This window comes from Diospyros lotus, chromosome 1, assembly GCF_014633365.1.
Source record: "Diospyros lotus cultivar Yz01 chromosome 1, ASM1463336v1, whole genome shotgun sequence".
NCBI lineage: Eukaryota > Viridiplantae > Streptophyta > Magnoliopsida > Ericales > Ebenaceae > Diospyros > Diospyros lotus.
In genome coordinates, this window is record NC_068338.1 from 28,809,788 (window position 1) to 28,828,897 (window position 19,110).

The 19,110-nt window shown below is 37.4% G+C and overlaps 1 protein-coding gene across 1 annotated transcript in view; it reads left to right on the forward strand.

Annotated features, from left to right (window-relative positions):
* The window catches only part of LOC127795513 (E3 UFM1-protein ligase 1 homolog), a 29,359-nt gene continuing 10,249 nt past the window's right edge, over positions 1-19,110 (forward strand). Inside the window, exons 1-18 of the mRNA XM_052327252.1 lie at positions 1-270; positions 364-675; positions 767-1,033; positions 1,136-1,183; positions 2,410-2,475; positions 2,614-2,717; positions 6,216-6,309; positions 6,397-6,453; positions 7,194-7,638; positions 7,727-7,875; positions 8,029-8,094; positions 8,176-8,244; positions 8,362-8,454; positions 8,532-8,597; positions 10,562-10,608; positions 10,704-10,767; positions 11,660-11,737; positions 11,852-11,914. Of these exons, the coding sequence (XP_052183212.1) occupies positions 97-270; positions 364-675; positions 767-1,033; positions 1,136-1,183; positions 2,410-2,475; positions 2,614-2,717; positions 6,216-6,309; positions 6,397-6,453; positions 7,194-7,638; positions 7,727-7,875; positions 8,029-8,094; positions 8,176-8,244; positions 8,362-8,454; positions 8,532-8,597; positions 10,562-10,608; positions 10,704-10,767; positions 11,660-11,737; positions 11,852-11,914 (2,262 nt within the window). The 5' untranslated portion in view covers positions 1-96. The remainder of the gene's footprint in view (positions 271-363; positions 676-766; positions 1,034-1,135; positions 1,184-2,409; positions 2,476-2,613; positions 2,718-6,215; positions 6,310-6,396; positions 6,454-7,193; positions 7,639-7,726; positions 7,876-8,028; positions 8,095-8,175; positions 8,245-8,361; positions 8,455-8,531; positions 8,598-10,561; positions 10,609-10,703; positions 10,768-11,659; positions 11,738-11,851; positions 11,915-19,110) is intronic.

Consider the following 19,110-nt stretch of genomic DNA (forward strand, 5'->3'; position numbering starts at 1 on the left):
CCTTGGCGGTGGGTAAACGACGATCATTTTTAGCAGAGAAGTCTCCGACTATTCACTTCAAAGCTCTCTCTCTCTCTCTCTCTCAGATTCTCAAAAATGGACGAAGAACTGTTGGAATTGCAGCGACAATTCGAGTTCGCTCAACAAGCCAAGTCCAGCCTCCGTTTGTCCGAACGCAACGTGGTTGAATTGGTCCGAAAGCTCCAAGAACTTCAAATCCTCGATTCCAATCTCCTCCACACTGCCTCCGGCAAAGAATACATCACTCCCGTACCTCTCCTTCTCCCTTATCTAGTCTATGTAAGCACGATAATTCATTTTTTTCCTCTTCACATGAATGTGATGATTCCGTTGTTACTGTAGGAGCAATTGAGGCTTGAAATCGTAGCCGAGATCACGAAATTAGGGCGTGTTTCGCTGATTGATCTCGCCGACACCACCGGCGTAGATTTGTATCATGTGGAGAAACAAGCTCATCATGTAGTGTCCAATGACTCCTCGCTTATGTTAATTAACGGCGAAGTGATCTCCAACTCGTATTGGGACGACGTTGCTGAGGAAATCAATGAGCGGCTTCAAGAGTGCAGTCAAATTGCACTGGCTGAACTCGCTGCGCAGTTGCAAGTTGGGTCTGAGTTGATCGCGACTGTATTGGAGCCCCGGATTGGCACTTTGGTAACGTAATTGTATCACTTTGTACCTGAATTGTGGTTTATCTTCATGGAGAATATAAATGGGGAAGTCATTTTCAATGTATTGTGGTTAGGTTAAAGGTAGGCTTGAAGGCGGGCAATTGTTCACTCCTGCTTATGTTGCGCGTGTTAATGCTATGGTTCGTGGTGCTGCAAGGGGTATTACTGTTCCAATGAATTTGTCGGCATTGTGGAGCTCCTTGCAGCTATTATTGCAACAAATGGATGGAGCCAGTGGTGTGGCTGTTGAAAGTTCGTTTTTCCAAACATTATTCAACGGGTTGGTGAAGGATGGCGAGATACTTGGATCACTTCGTGCAGGAGTTCACTGGACACCAGCGGTATGTGATAGGGTTTCTCATATCTATCCATTCAGTTTATCATGTATGAATCGTGATATTCATTATGATTCTTCTTCGTTCTCATTATTATCTCTACAATAGGTATTTGCAATCGCTCAAAAGGAATCTGTAGATTCTTTCTTTGCACAGGTTTGAAGCTATACTTTTCCATTTCTCATGTTTTTCATTTTGAGCTATCTATATGAATCAGTTGGAGTCCATTTTATTGTAATCCAATAACACATTAATTACCTGAGGGAATCCTGTTTTTTGGTTGCGTACTGATTGGGTTTTAATCTATTTACTAGGAATTTTATAATATTTGAATGTCCATTTTTGTCGCTAAAATTGATATAGGCACCACAATCTCTTTCTTAACTATCCTGTTAAATATAATTCTGCAAGGATGATGGTAATAGAGGTCAACCTGGTCTTGCACCTAGACGAATAGGTTTGAATATATGAGGTAGGTTGGTGTACCTTGCAAGTTAAGGGCATGCAATTAGTTCCTGTTTGGCATTGCTATAAAATTTATTATTTCCGCAACAATTGCTTTTGTACAGAAATGCTTTTGCCAGAATAATTTTGATTAACTGGAGGGGTGGCTTGTGCTATGCATGTGCAAGTAAAAAATAGAATATCTCGAATGAAGGCTCACCTTCAAGGGGTGGCACTTGATCATTACAGTTCAGTATTTGTTTGTTTTTAGGCAAATTTTAAATGAACATGAGAACAAGAGTAACTGTAAGGTCACTTGTGCTCCATTTTGATCTAGAGGTCATAGGTTCAAGTCCATAAACAACTTGTTTGGTTGTGTTGTTTTTTTAAGCAAAATGTATAAAAGGTCATTTTAGGAAATAAAAATTCTAGCAGGGTTCCATAACACCAAATCTGGTGTTTGCTTGTCTAATAGAATAGATTTGGTAATAATTATATTTTCTGCTTTTGCTTCTCCTTGGTAGAAACTCAAAATTCCTGTTTCTCTTTTGTGACATCAAAATAGCTTTTATGTCATACAAAAGCACTTCTATGTCATATAAAAGTGAAGATGAACACTTTTATCTACTCAAAAGCACTTTTTGCCAACCCACAGCATTACCAAAAAGGCCATTAATCTTTGCTTGACGAGAATAGGAAAGGAAATTGACTTTTAAACTTTTTATCTAGTGGTTTGCGTGGAAGGAGGATGATAGCATCTGGCAAACTTGAGCTTCTTGTAACTGGCATTATTTGTTTGATTTCACTGTGTGTGTGTGTGTAAAAGCTTATCACCCTGTTTAGACTTTTGTTTAGCATATTTATGTAGCTAAGGAATTGGAGAAGCTGCTGCAAGTTCATGTTTTCTATTTTTTGTTTCTTTTGGGTTCAAAATGCAGAATTCTTTTATCAGTTATGATTTTCTGCACAAACTTGGAATTCCTCAGCCCCTTCAGTATCTACAGGTATTTTGATGCCATTACAATGTTGTCATTTGCTCCTGCAGTGAAGTTTCTGAGGTTACCAAATCTAAATATGATTACTTTAAGGCTGTTTCTCTAGTTTTTATCTAACCAAATCTTTTGTCACTTACTCCATTATAGTCCAAATATCCTGAAGGTATTCCTTTGGATTCTATATTTGTTCATCCATCAACAACTGAGATGTTGGATGCTGCTGTCGAGGATGCCATAGAACGGAATAGCTGGTAAGGGATTGACTTTAGCAAGGCTTATTCTGGGTTTTTAAATTTCCTCTTATCTCTTTGGTTATTTATTTATGCGTCTGGATACTTGTCTCATAGTTCTTTAGATGCCATTTCTGGAAGATGTCCCCACAACTAGTGGCCAAAAGAAATGTATTATGGTTATTGTAGATGGTTTTCTGTTCAATAGGATGCATGTCAAGATATCCATAAAATTATTTGAAGTGCTTCAGATATTTTGTGGTAACAACGCACTAGATAGCACAGGGCCTATATATAGGTATATATATTGTAATTTAAAAAGAACAGGAAAGACCATATGATTAACGATTCTTTTGATCATGTTAAGTTATTTATTTCATTAAGGGACATAACAGTCCAAGGAATAACGACTGGGAATAGTGGGCTAGTTTCTCTTCAAGAATTTTTAATTAAGTAGTTAATTGAAGACTGCTGACTGCCTATTCAGGAGCTTGTGAAGTCAAGACTCAAAATTTTCTCTTATTCATTCAACAATGAATTTCATTATGTATTTCACTGTTAAGCATGTTATTATTTGGGCCACCATGTTTTGCTTTTGCAGGTTGCAACTAGATTGGCATTTGGGCTTGGGAGTTACTATATGCAATTATAGTCTTTCTTATCATGTTGGAACCAGTCAAAGCAAGCCAATATGTTTTTCCCTCCATTTATTGGTAGATATAAGAAATATAAAAATAGGCATCCACACAGTCGTAGATACGTGTTAACCCATCATTTTTATACAGGTCTTTTATAAGTTGGCATTTTTTTTTTTTCCTAAGCCTCAAAATCATGAATCAGGGCTCAGGGAGTTCAAAATGGTGTGGACCTTTGGTTCTTGATAGTGGATAGTGCAAACCCCTAGATCCCAATCTTTTCTTGTGCCAGGGTCACCCCTATAAGGCACTTGTGTTTTTTATATGTGTGTGTATATATATATTGTTGTTAATAACAATAATAAAAAAGGGCCAGGGAGTTAAATATGTTAGTTTTGGAGCCATAAATTCTTTTTAGTGACTGGCCTATCTGTTCTTGCCTCTTTTATCTCATCTCATTTTACGCAACTTCTTTGGAAGCCATAGCATGTTAGTAGGCATCACTTCCTGACTGATTTGTTAAATTTTTCTTCTCCCTGTTTGGAAAACATTATTAAGCTTGTGCATCCACAAAATGAGACTGCGATGATACAAATTTACTGAAATACTGGATGTCTGGTTAGATATGCTTAGTTGTTATGCCAAAGGCTTTCAATGAACTTTTAACCTTTTGTTATAGTACGTTATTTTTGAATACTGTCAAGACCTAGTCTTGAACCTAGGGTTTTCAGGATAAAAATGAGAGAGAAGAATGGAAGAAAGAAATGGAGAGAGAACAGGGAGAAAGTGGGGAGAAAACAGAGAGAAAATTGAAAGAGAAATGAGAAACTGAATTCAATTCTTGATTGATTCTCCAAACAGATTGGTTAGCTTTATATATAGCTAACCAATCAACAATTACAAATCAGCTACAACCTGTAACTGATCCTTTGCAGAAATAATCTGTTACAACTGATATACAAAATACAATTCTACAGCCTACTTAACCTACGAACTTTACAAATATCTACGGTTTAGAAGAGCTTTTCAGAGCATAGAAAGCCTAATTCATCCTCTTACAGGAGCACACTTAATAGAGTGTCCCTAGTGCATGGGACTCCACACTTTTCGAGGGTTGGATTTGTACACAACCTTATGATGTAGGACAAAATAGTAAATTTAGGAATTAGAATTCTTTATTTTACTTGTTAGTTTATTTCTTATTTTTAATTAGCTTCCTAGTTTCTCTTGATTTCTTTTAATAACTTTTTATTTCCTTTAGTTAGTAGAATCCTAATTAGGTTGGGATTATGTCTACAATCTTAATTAGATTGGATCTAGGAACTCTAGTTAGAGTAGATTTTATCTATTAGTTGTCTATAATTAGTCTTTGAGATTGTAATTAAAGGTAGTTTTTGATGATTGATATTGAATATCGATATTAGTTTGAGTAATCGGGATTACTTGTGTTCTTTTGTTTCGGGTTCTGCTTCACTTACCCTTGCCTTTGTTCCCTAATTTTTATGGTTCAAAAAGGACTCCTCTTTTCATCTATAGTTTGATTATGTTGTAGATAGTTTTTATAGTTTGCTTCTTCTTTTTTTTTTTTTCCCCTCTTTTGCATGGGGCTGACCCCCTTGGGTGCTTTTCTCTATGATATTTACTTGTTGACTACAACCACCAAACTTTAATCCCACTAGGTGGGATTGGTTATATATATTATTATTTGCCAATCATCTTTGTCCACATGTCATGTTTCCATGTTGTATAGGTTGGCTTCGTAATATCAACTATGTGAAGAAACACAATCATATCTATTGTGTTCATTCAACACCATCTCATTAAATTTCTATATGAAGATGGTTGGAACTTTATCTTGTCCTTCCCTCGCTAAAAGGTTGCATTAGGAAGGGAATCCAACGTAAACTTTTGCCACATTGGTCTTTTGCATGGATTTGTAATGTTGATGTGACTTTTAGAAATCAATTAACATTATGAATATTATGCCACTGACCCTAACTTAGTTAGGATAAGGTGCATCTTAATGACGATGATGATGAATAATAAATCATCTCTATCCATGAAACGATGATTGTATCTCATGTTATGCATAAAAATTTCTCTCCAAGTTTTTGCTGCTCCTTTACCTCTTTTTATAAACTTGTACTCCCCTCAAGGGTATGTCTATTGGTCTTCATGCCCTAACTATTTTAAATGTCTGTCGCTAATTGTATCTTATGCTATGATATTTACTTATCAAAAGAAAACAAAAGTTTGGGCACTTTTCACAAGGTAATAAATGACTCTCTCCTAGTTAATAGCATTAACATTGTTTCAAGAGGTTGCCATGTGAGGTTGAGCCAACTCAGTAAATTGGGCCATCAACTCCATACTTCATACTTGTATTCTATCTAGGGCTAGAGTTTGAATTACATGGTATCCCCATTCAAACCATCTGCTCTTTCTTTCTTTGCAATTTTTTATCACACTTCTGCTTGTTTAGATTCTAGACGATATTCTTTCATCTGTGATTTTGCCTTCCCGTGGTCTGTCATGCACTGATCTGAGGCACTACAAAATTTGTTGCTTCAGTTGGTAGAAATGAACTGTTTAGTTTTTTTTTTATTCTAAAGATAATCCATAATTGTGACCCCCTTCCGAAATTGAAAGTCATTTGATTCAACAAAATCTGTGGTTGGTGATGAAAATACTGTTGGATTGTATCCCATTCATTCCATTGTCAAATGCTGTCTTTTATTGGCCTTTTCATTGTGTTGTATGAAGTGGTTCTTAAATGTATTTTAATTATATTTATCCTAGGTGCCTTTTATCCTCATCCTGATACAATATGCTAAGCAACCTGCAGACTTCTTCTCTTCAGATGTATTTGATTTGATCACTGCAGGATTGATTCACTTTCAGTTTTGCCAGCATCCTTTGGTTCCCTAGATGCATCTAAGGTTCTTTCCCTTTGTCGATCTGTTCAAGCGGCCCTTAAGGCAAGTTTCCTATTTTATTTCATTATTCACTGACGCATTTCAGTTTTGGCATAACAATTCACTTATATATTTAATGTTGCTTTTCAGTCTAATAAAGCAATTCTGTTAGGCGATTCATATGTTTGCAGCACGGGCTTTGTCAAGGTATTACCACTGGCATACTAATGACAGTGAACCATTCAAATTGGTTGTTGATTTTGCCAATATGCTTTCTGCTGTACATACAAGCCAATTCTAATGCATTATGTCTCGGTCATTCTTCACATGATGTAATAAATCTCTAACTGGCACAAGGATCCAGTTCCAGTTGGTCAGTTTTTAGATGGGTCTGAACTATATGGTTTGATGCTGTCATTTAGTATGTAAATTGCATGCTATAAAGGGTCTTAGTAGCTTACCTTGATTTGCTTCTTCAATTAGGCAACTTTACAGGCATGAAACATTTTATGTTTTCTCATGGTACTATCTTTATGGAAATTTTCAGCATGAGTGATTACTCTCACATGTAAATAACAAATATAAAAGAAGTTAAGCAGTCAACAAGATATATTGTAAATGTCCTTGCATGCAAGAGTGTGTGCTTATCACTAGCAAGTGCTGATGAGGCATGTAACTCCAAAATGAGTGTTGTACCTTGGTGTATCCAACACATCTTTCATTTCATTTAGACCATTGCCTACAATCTCAAGGCTAATTCTCAATTGCTATGTTTAATCTCTAGTAACTGGTAGAGTGAAAAGCTAAATTTAAGATTCCGTGTAGATTTCTGTTTAGAGTTTTTAGCTAAAGCTGTTTTGGATCCAATACAGTGTAACTCTTATTAAGCATCTTTCTGATCCATTTAAATCTGATTCTCACAAGTGTTTTTCTTTAACTTGTGGTAGGATTTGTTTGATCGCATGGAGAAGGAGATGGAAACCTTTTGTTTTTCTGGGTCGCCTGGTAGTAGGTTTGATGATCCACATTCAACCAAAGAAGCTAATGCTGGAAATGAATTAGGTAGCAGCTTACTTGAGTTCAATGAAGCTGGTAAAGAGAGCAGTGTTAATATACAAGGATTTGAGAAAGGGACAAAAAAGAAAAAAGGAAAATCAGTAGGCAGTGCGAAGACAGGGAATGCTGAAACTGGTGCAGAAGACAAAGAGCCAGTTCCTGCTAAATCTAGAAAGAACCAGAGAAAAGGCAAGGATACATTTTCTTTGCAAGTGTTGGATGCGAAGTCAGGTGCTAAGAAAGAATTGGATAAGATGAAAGAAGAAAACCCCAGCCTCTCAGAAGAACGACTAATACAGAAGATCTTGTCAGAGGTCCCTGAGTTTGAAGAACAAGGTTCATGAAGTTACTCATTATTTTTTCAGTTGATCCGGTATCTACTTTGTATCTTGTTCTGACAGATTCAATGGTTTTAACTCTTTAGATGATCCAGAAACCATTCTTAGACCTTTGGTGAATCATTTGAGACCAATGCTACTGAATTCATGGAAGGAGAGGAAGAAGGCAGCATTCACAGAAAATGCTCAGGGAATGAAGCGTGTAATTGATAATTTACAGAGAAAAATTGATGAGGTGAGCACAATTTTGAAATCATTATATGTTATTCTTTTCTGACAATAACTTACTTTTTAGCCCAGTTAAAATTCCAAAAACATGTCTAGATGTTATTGTACATCCTAAATTTGGCACTTGTATAATACCATCTCAACATTTCTGTGGTTTCAGGCTTTCTTGAACATGCAGCTGTATGAAAAAGCGCTAGATTTATTTGAAGATGACCAGTCAACCTCAGTATGTTTTCTGTTAAACTTCTACTGTATAATAGTTTGCTATGGATGATACAAATAACTGGAGTTTTTACATGTTGCACAGGTTATTTTACACAGACATTTGTTAAGAACTACAGCAACCTTTATTGCAGACAGTGTCTTACTTAACCTGGTAGGAGTTATGCACTGTACTATTGCTAGGTTTACTTCTTTTATTGTCTACTGTACTAAATCCATGATAAGATATACGAGAGATGTTATATTACACTTTCTATTCCCCCCCGTGCAGGATATACACAACAAGCTAAAAAATGGAATTGAAGTTGAAGAATCTCAAAAATCAGAATCCACGTTACTTAGTTCTGGAGAAAGAATATCTCATGTATGTATATCGGTTACCTAATGAACCTCTGTTTCTTTTTTAATAATTTCAGTTGTATTTTTTTTTTTCCTTCACAGGCAAAGAGTCTCCCAGGGCCTCTTTCAGTTAAGGCTGTTGCATTAGTTGAAAGTTTGGAAGGGAAGGTTAGTGCCTGTTTGTTGGAAAAATTAGTTCAGTCCCATGTCTCATTTTGCAAGGTTGCTACTTATTTGTAGTGTATATCATCATAAACTTGTATCTGTTAGTTAATTGTTGAACTTTTTGATAATTATTTAATAAAAATTCCATTTTTTTGTCCTCATTTTTCCTTTTATTCTATGTTGTGCTGACATTATTTTTCCCCAGGGCTCAGGATCTTCTCTTTGGATGTAAGAGTAGTCATTTGTCTAGATTTACAATGATGTAAAAATGAACATCAGACACAAAAATTCCAGCAATTCAACTCAGGGGCCTACCACTAACTAAGAAGAAAGCAGCCGATATTCCCAAGTCATCAGGTCCCGTTATAGTGGCAAAGTCCTAAAACATTAAGTCATAATGCCCAGGAAAGTATCAGACTGTTTCCTAAAGTTCTTGCCATTGAATTTAGATTCTTAAGTTGCAGAACCACATCCTGAATGTTGACCAAAGCAAAGTCCTGTCCAAAATAATATGTAATCTCCATCATGAACCAATATAAAAAGCATGGAATTTTAATATATTCTAGCCTTTTGTCATGAACCTCTCTTCTCTAGAGAACCATTGTTCCATATGACTTCAATTTCCTTACCTATTAGCAAATGTAATAAGATGGGACATCAATATATAAAGTATGAATGTAGCATTAAGTTTTAATCTTTTATTATTTCAATTATTCTTGAAGAGTATGACATTAATGATCTTTAGGAAAGCCATGATTCACAAATGTAGAGTAGCGGCTGGAAAACCTTAAGTCATATGGGGTAGTACAGGGATTGAATAAATATACTTATATATATATGTATATATACATAATATGTACGTCCTTTTCTTTTGATAAGTGAGGATGAATCCAAACATAAATATATTTAAAAGTTGTGTTTGTTCAAGCAAAGAGTTTCTCAATCAACCATAGTTAGGTAACTGTGAAGATGTGCTGGAAATAGTTCTGTCCTAGGGAGACAACATATTAAATTATGTTCAATTTGAGGGGATTCTTTTTCATATGAAGTTAGTGCATGTACTGATTCCAGGATTCTAGCAGAGCTATCAGAAAGGTTGGGGACTCTCCACAAGCATGCATCTGACATTGTGAGTGCCAGTGCTGCTGAGAGGGGTTCTTTGGTTCAAGTCAAGGGCCATTTTGTGGGGGGTCCTCCAAACCTATGTTTCTGACTATGTTTAAAATCGCAGTGGATAAAAGGTGCCTAGTCTAGATTTCCATTTTGGTGGGTTCTTCCAAAGTAGAGCTAATTGTTGCCTTCCTAGATTCACCACACAGCTGTTGAGTTGGAAGAGGATTTCAGGGGCATATACAAGAAGGGTTGAAATTTTGTTCCTACACATGGTGCTGATAGGCATAACATAGTTTTTCTGAGCACCCAATTTGGTCTTACTAAAATCCTTCCCAAGGTGGCCTTTCTGGCAGCAACCTTCAGGAAGATAATTTTCCTGGAAATTCGGCACCCTTGTGGAAGATAAAAGAAATGATAAATGTTTGCTGTACACTTTATGCTGGGTAGAGTTGCCCATTTTTCTTTTCAGTGGCCGTGGATTTGATAGCTTCTTGATTTAAGTTTTAAGGGAGGAGGTATTAGAATAGTAATTGAATTCTTGGCTTCTATTGCTATCATTCTAACTTTCTTCTTTCTACAATGATTTCTCATTTTTCGTTTTTTATAAAACAAATTCCCAACCCAAGGGGGGCTTCTGCTTTGGATGATTACAGGTTCTGTATTGTTGCCTTTTTTTAGTGGTTCCATTATCTACTAAGACAAAAAAAAAAAAAAAAAAATGGAACCCCTAAGTTTCAGTTTTTCATTGATGTTTGTGGAAGAATATAATCTTCACTGATATCTCTGATAATGCATAAAATTTTGGGTCTTGAGGCTATGGTACTAACCTTATTAGTTTTTGGTGTATATTGCAGCGGGTGGAAACATTTACAACTGCACTGAGAGCGGTAGCAGAGGAAAGGTACGGAGGGTTTTTATTTTCCATATTTGTCTTATAAAAATATTTGTATCCACATGGCACCAAGCATGGGTCTGATGGTTTGGCTATATCTGCAGTGGGTTAACTTTGAAAAAACTTGACAAGAAATTGGAAAGAACTCTTCTGCACTCATATCGCAAGGTATGCCTGTTGTCTGTTGTCAGATCTTAAGGATCTGATGAGAATTCTCGAGAGAATTCTGTAGAACAGGGGTAGAGAGAAAGAATGATCGAGGGGGAGAGAGAGAGAGTTGAGAGAAAATTGGAGGGAGAAATTCAGAATTGAATTAATGAATCTTCTCATGCCTTCCAAGGGTGAGATCAGTTTATATTTATACTGATTTTCTGAAGTCACATGGGAATCCTTTCCCGCTCAAAGTCATAACTGCCAAAGTACAATTACACATAGCATGCTCTAAATACAAGGCATATCAGCCTATAACTACCTCCCTTATTCACATGTACAGTGCGTTAAGCAGGCACATGACATCTGTATCTATCTCTTTATTTCTTTCTGTTCTCCTGCTCCCTTTTTTGCTTCTCACTTGCTTAGGTTATAAGGTAGAGAAACAGATTAATATCTTCTGGCTTAGGTTATGACCATGCCCTTATGTCAAATAGGCAGTTCTTGTTTTGACCTTTAGGTTGAGCATTACGGAATTGATCCTTGGATGCCTTAAGGCCCTTAGCAATATCTGATATGTTCAATGGTTTGAATCCACATTGGTTACTTGACATAATTTTTTGGAACCTGGGGTGCAATCATTTCCAACAAATTTAGAATTTAGAACAATGAAATTATTACAACCCTCCCCGACCCTTGCAAAGTAGAGATCCTTGTGCACCATGGACACCCCTTTGGTGGCATTTTTCCTATTTATCTTATTGTAAGTAAAAGTTGAGCTAGGCTGAAGGCATTGTTTATTTCCATTCTTTATGTCAAGGTGATAATAATGTAGATAGACATGTTATCCTGAATCTCTTGATAATCCAGATATGATTGGTTTTATTTCTTTCTTTCCTTTTTGGTTTAGGACTTGATAACACAAATTTCTGCTGAAACTGATCCAGTCACACTTCTGCCAAAAGTTGTATCCCTTATTTATATGCAGGTCAGACAATTTATTGCTTCTGAAGCTATCACCTAATTAAATAACTGTGCATAGAATGGGAAGGTATTCTGTTTCCTATTTTAAATGTATTTTCCATCTTTTTTTCTTGAATAGGTTTATAGTAAAGCCCTGCAAGCCCCAGGGAGGGCCATTTCTATTGCTGTTTCTCAGTTGAAGGTATGAACTGTTTTTTCAATTCTTCCAAGTAAAAAAAATGTCTGGAGCAAATTATCTTAACAACCAAACAAGAAGAGATTCTTAATTACATGAGTCTCACTGAGTTCTTTATTAAATGCACAAAGGGGCCATTTTTTCTTTCCTTAAAATGGAATGATTCCTCATTTACCAGCACAAACAACCACCACCACAGCACACCAGGCCTTAATCCTACTACTGAATATACAGAAGTAGAAAATATGTATATCTCTGTTAACTAAAGATCGAAACAAGAAATGTTAGGCTGATATCAAAGAGAATATGAAGTACCTACTATCAATCACCATATATGCATGGAAGTTTTATGCACTACCACATCAAAATGTATCTCTTTCCACTTTGGATGAGTAGATACCATAATGTACTCTGTTCTGTTATATATTTCATTAACATGCTAAGCAGCATATAATCACGATGGTTGCATAATATTTTAGCTAGCTATTCCCAAGAAAGCATGTTAAGCTATAGACATTTGCCACAATTAAAGTTAAGCCTTGACAAAAAGGAGATGGGATTTTTTTTTTCTTTAAGTAGGCATTATGAGATTTTGTCTATGTAGAAAAAAATTAAAAAATCAATTCACAGGTCTCAAGTGTTTATTTTCTTACATTTTTTTTTCCTTTTTGGTTTATCCTAGTGGAAGCATTTTGGTTAGTCCTTTCAAGACTAAATGTGGATTTTGGTCAGATTTGCCAAGAAAATAGATATGCTACACCATATTGAGTATAATGTAATTTGTGACTAGTCAGATGAAATTTATATGCATTTAATCTTGAGCAATGAGTGTGACATCCATGAATGTGTTGGAGAGTACTTTGGATAGGTATCAAGGAGAAAGAGTAAAAATTATGGTGCATGGATGTAAGAGTTGTTTGTTTGCTTTGTATTTAAATGGATTATATTAAGGGTGCTATGTGTGTGTATGGAAAGGAGGATTAGAGGTTAATGTGATGGTTAGAGATTGTGGGCTTGCATGGGAATAACTAGTTAAGCTTCTGTCTTATATGCATAAATGCGAACAATATGGTTATATCATCATCACCTACACCTTATATCGACCAAGTTAGGGCTGGTGACATGGTTTTCATAATGTCAATTGACTTATAAAAGTTATATTGACAATACACCTCCATGCAAAAGAACAATGTGGCAAAATTTTACACCAAATGACCTTCTTGACGCAACCTTCTAGCAAGGGAGTATGATGAGATAATATTCCAACACCATCTTCATATGAAAAAATTTCATGATTAGCGTATAATTATTTTAAGTTGAAGAAGGCATTATGCATATGAACTAATTGCTTTGACTTGGGAATTAGGAAACAATCTACTCATGGATCATTTTAAGTGCATCTTTCTATTAGTTCCACTACTTAAGCTTCATCTATTATCTAACACATTTTGAAAATGTGGAGGATACAATCAATTCTCTACATTATTTCAGAACTCATAGGGATTGAATTCTTGAAATTGAATATAGATTATGGAATGGGAACTAATAGATCCTACATTCAAACCAAGAAATGAGTTTTGGAGCAACAAACAAGCTCAGATTCTAGAATTCCATCTATTGTTTGGCATATTAGAAGTTCACTGGTCACTATGAATCTCTTTTTGAACAATTCTTGAAAGGCCTAACTTTGAGTTGCCTGTGATTGTTTTATGTGGCTAAAAATTAGTTTAATATATTGGTTTGATATTTCTTTGTCAAATAGGACTGAATCATCATTATACTAATTCATCAAGCATATTTCTGCATCACTCTACCCTGTGTTTTATTGCAAAGTTGGCTCGTTCATCACTGACAGTTCTGCAGTCTTAGCACTTTGTTTATAGTCATATTTTTCTAAGTTTCTCTAAATATGGACATAGGATATTCAAATGTTCCAATAACATAAACATTTGACTACATTTTTGTCTAGGAGATCTGTAGCTAGAACCAGATAATCTCATTCATTTTGTCAAGGTACGAAAGATGGCTTCTTTGACCATGTCAGATCTGAGATTTGACTCGGGGGGGGGGGGTCTCTTCCGTAATTGAGGAAGAGATTAGAATTGGTGGGAGAGAAGAACTTAGAGAATTCGAGAGAGAGAGAGAAACGAGTAGGAGGAGGAGAGGGAAAAGATTAGTGGAATAAAATCTCACATGATCCCCATCATCTTGAGAGCTTCTTGTTTATAGGAGAATTGGTTACACTCTAGAGACTTCTTCTAACTAACTCTCTACTGTTAGGACCCAAGTGGCCATGTGTAACTTGGGTTCCAATTTCCGATATACCAACCCCTAGTTACAATCTTATCCAACCACTAATTACAATAGTGCCCTTGGACTGTGACAACCCCCCTCCCTTTGAATTATTTCTTGTCCCCAAGAAATCAAAGAAGCCTGGTCACCTAGGGATATTGCTGGAGTAGATCTGGCAAGTACTCCCAAGTGGTGTTGTCGAGGTGCAGGTGTGTCCATTGCACCAAAACCTGTATTAGGGGAATGGAATCCTTGTAGATCACCCTTTTGTATAGCACTGTTTGAGGCTCCACCTCCACAATCCTATCTTCAACCAATTTAGGAACCTCTCCATTGACTTCCTCAGTTGTTCCCACTGCCTTCTTTAAGAGGGATACATGGAACACAGGGTGCAACCCTACCCCTTAAAGAAGTTGTAGCCGATAGGCCACTGGCCCTGCCTTGGTAGTGATCCCGAAGGGTTCATAGTACTTGGGGCTGATTTTAAATGTAGGACCCTTACTGAAGAGGTGCTATTGAAACCACTTAACCTTCAAATAGACTTCTTCCCCTACCTCAAAGGTCCTATCCGTGCGGTGTCTGTTAGCCATATGTTTCATTCTTTGTTGGGCCATAGTCTATTCTTGTTTTATAACTTGTAGTGTGTTAAAATACATTTGTACTAGATTAAAGCTTGTAATGTCAGAGAAGTGTCATGTTGTATTTTTTGTATTTGTTCTTCTAGAAGGGTATGTTTCTAGAAGGCTGACCAGGTTAGTTTTAAACTGCCATCTTAGGGCAGTCAGTCAGGCTGTATAGCTTATAAATAGGGGTTGGGAGGTAGGCTTTTAGAGCTAGCTTTCAGTTGTGTTTTACAAACTATCTTGTGTGAGTATGTGCTGTGAGAAAGAGGGAATATCTTTCGAGTTTACAACTCTATATAGCTTTCAGGTTTATGGGCTGGGAGAGAGTTGGGTCTTGTGGCACATGTAATCGTGTATTGTTATTGAAAGATAGTGGAGAAAGCTAAGGGCAAAGCCAATCTGGATGTAGGTCTCATTCAAGAGTGAACCAGGATAAAGTTCTCGTGTTGTTTGCTATTCTTTATTGATTCTTGTTTGTTTTTTGCCCTATTGTTATGTTGCAGATCAGAGAGATTGTCAGTGAGTGTTTGAGTGATTGAGAGATCGTAATTAGTGGTGAGATCTAGGTTAACACAGTGCCTTCTACCTTGCCTGTAGGTACTAATCAACTGAGGTTCCAGTTGAAGTGTAGTGCATAATAGCTGGAATTATAGGGGTGGGGTATCCAAATAGTGCTTCAAATGGAGTTTTCTTGTGAGCGGTATGGAAATTGGTGTTGTACCACCATTGTGTCAATGCCATCCACCTATTCCAACTCGGTTTTGTAAAGCATAGGCATCTTAGATATGTCTCTAGACACTAATTTACTTGTTTTGTTTGTCCATCAATCTCTAGATGGTAAGCTGATGACAACTGCATCCCTATTCCCAACCCTTGAAACAAGGTTTTCCAAAATTGACTTGTAAAGATCTTATCTCTATTGGAGACCACCCCCCTTGGTAGCCAATGTAACTTAAACACCGAGTCCATAAGTTTCCTAGCCACCTCTGTAGTAGTAAACAGGTGTGCCAGTGTAATGAAGTGGTTGAATTTTGTCATTTTGTCAACTACTACTAGGATAGTGTCAAATCCCTCAGACCTGGGCAGTCCTTCTACAAAATCCATGGAGATCTGTTCCCAAGCTTGGGAAGATATCTCCAATGGTTGAAGAAGACCCGAATAAGGTACTTGTTCATGCTTGCACCTTTGACAGATGGTGCACTACAACACGTACTTAGTCACATCCTTTTTAAGTCCTGGCCAATAAAAAAGTTGCCTTACCCAGTGATAAGTCACATCCAGCCCATAATGCCCTCCCATGGGAGAGTCATGCATGGATTGAAGGATACATTTCCTTAGCTGATCATCCTACCCAATGACCACCTTGCCTTGGTATCTTAGCAATCCCCCCTTGAAAGTATAATCGGACTCCTCTTGGGGTTGTACTGCTAGCCTGGTCAGGACCTCTTTGATCCATGTAGTCTTCTCATAACTACTTGTTATACCTTGTACCCAATCAAGAACCAAGGCTGAGATAGCTTGACAACTAGATGTATTCTCCCTTCTTGATAGTGCATCTACCACTAAATTTTCATTCCCCTTCCTATACTAAATAACGTAGTCAAACCCCATCAACTTGGTGATCCTCTTCCGTTGTAACTAATTTTGTGCTCTCTGTTGGGAGAGAAACTTTAAACTCTCATGGTTTGTCCTTATGGTGAACTACCTTCCCTCCAAATAGTATCTCCACTTCTCTATAGTTATCAACATAGCTAACAACTCTTTATCATAGATACTTAGGCCTAGGTGCCTTGGGGCTAGGGCTTGGCTCATGTAGGCCACTGCTCTACCCTCCCGAATCAGCATAGCTCCTATCCTTGCATCGCAGGCATATGTCTCCAAAATGAATTCCTTAGAAAAGTTTGGGAGACCCAAAATTAGGGCTTGAGTCATAGCTCTCTTGAGTGTCTTAAATGCCTTCTTTGCCTCAGCTTCCCAGCATAAGCTATTCTTCCTCAGCAAATTAGTGAGAGGCTTGCTTATCACTCTATACTCTTTGATGAATCTTCGGTAATAGCCAGTAAGCCCTAGGAACCCCCCAACTCCGTAAGGGTTTTGAGTTTAGGCCATTGTTCCATGGTTACAATCTTCTAAGGGTTAGTGCTCACCCCTTGACTCGACATGATGTGGCCCAGATATTCCACTCTAGTCTTTGCAAAGGTGCACTTTGGACTTTTTTGCAAAGAGTTGACGGGCCTTAAGGATTTCAAATGCCTTTCGAAGGTGAGTTAAGTGCTGGTCTAGGTTAGGGTTGTCGACTAAGATGTCGTCAAAGAATAGCAACACAAATTTGTGAGGTAGGGAGTAAAGATATGGTTCATTAGTACTTGGAAGGTTGCAGGGGCATTAGTGAGTCCAAATGGCATTACCAAGAACTTGTAATGTCTTTGGTGGGTCCGAAAGGCTGTTTTAGGACAGTCATTGGGCTTCATCCTAATCTGATGATACCCTGAAGTGAGGTCTATTTTAGAAAAAAATGAAGGCCCTTGTAAGTTCATCAAGGAGGTCCTAAATAATGGGTATTGAAAATTTATTTTTGATGGTTATGGAGTTCAATTGTCTGTAATCCACAGTCCACACAAAATCTCCATTATCCATCCTTCTTTTTCACTAGGAGGATCGGGGAAGCAAACGGGCTTTGACTTGGTTGGATAAGGGATTTGTCCAACATGTCTTTAACCAATTTTCCAATTTCATCTTTTTGTATAGGGGAGAATCAATAGGCTCCTAGGTTAACCGGTTCACTATTAGGCTTGAGGTGAATATAATGATTAAGGAACCGGTGTGAAGGAAGGGTTGAGGGATTGGCAAAGATATCCTCAAATTTCATCAACAATAAATGAATTGGTTCATAAGAGTGTACCTGAGTGGTGGCTGGTACTAGGGCCCAGGGGAATGGGTTACCATCCTCTTCTCTGCCTGGCATTAGGATTATCCTCCCCTTGGTCCACTTCTGCAGCCTCTTCCCTGACATTGCCCTACACTCCCCCTTATCTAGACAGCCCACAAGAGTGACCCTTTGACCCCTTATATCAAAAGTGACTTTCAGAGTGTTAAAGTCAAACACTAGGGGGGCTCACTGTTTGCATCCAATCCACCCCTAGCACGATGTGGCATCCTCCTAATCTGAGAATCCTCAGATCAGCTAAGAATTCCTGACCACTCATCAGCCACTTGAATCCCTCGCATTTATATTGACTCACCATTTTGCTTCCATTAGCAATCAAAACAGACAATTGGGGGGGGGGGGGGGGGTCTTCTGCAATTCACATTGTAGGGCAGTAGCCATTTCTTCATCTAAGAAACTATGCATACTGCCATTTTTAATGAGTACCACTAACTTCTTTTTTCCCACAATTCCCTTAACCTTCAATACCTTACTCGAGGCACAGCCTTGCAAAGCGTGCATGGATATCTCGCCCATTTCTTCCCCATCAGCTTGCCCTTCTCCTTCCTCGATTTCCACTTCTTCCTCCTCTTCTTGGCCCTCTATTGTAAGCAACGTCCTCTTACATTGATGTCAGAGGCCAAATTTCTCACCACAACAGAAGCAGAGCCCCAATTGCCTCTTTTGATCCATAGTTACGGCCTTAGTTGGTGGTTTCTCACTATCAGTCCACTCTGCCATGGTTGGTTACTTCCAAAGTGGCCATGTGCAGCTTGGGGTTCTAATTACCGATATACCAACTCCTAATTTCAATCTTATCCAACCACTAATTACAATAGTGCCCTTGTGCTGTGACAGACCATTGCTAAAATAACTAGTGATAACTAATGTATTCATTTTGTTTTAGTGAACTTACATTCCATCATAACACTGTGCCTAGTAAAGAAAATAAAAAAAAAAAAAAATTAAAGAAAAGGTTGTTTTGTTATTGATAGTGGGAGTTTTGGGCAGAAAATGGTGAAAATACATGCCATTGTTAGAACATGCTCAATCACTCATTTGATTTCAACTCTATATTATCTACTTAAGAGAGTGCTTGGATGTGTTTGTTGAGAAATATTGGGCTTCCTATTTGTATATATATATAATGGCTACTTTATAACCCTGCTGTAACACAAACACGACACCTGCAGGCACCCAAAGCATTAAAATGTACTGCCATGGAAAGTGTTGTAGGAAGCTAAGGAGTCTCGGTTAGCAATCTTATGCAGATAAGGAGTCTAAACAAAAAAGATAAATCTTAAAGTTATCCTAATTATTGTTGGATTAGATCTATAAAATAGATAACAAAGGGTTGTATT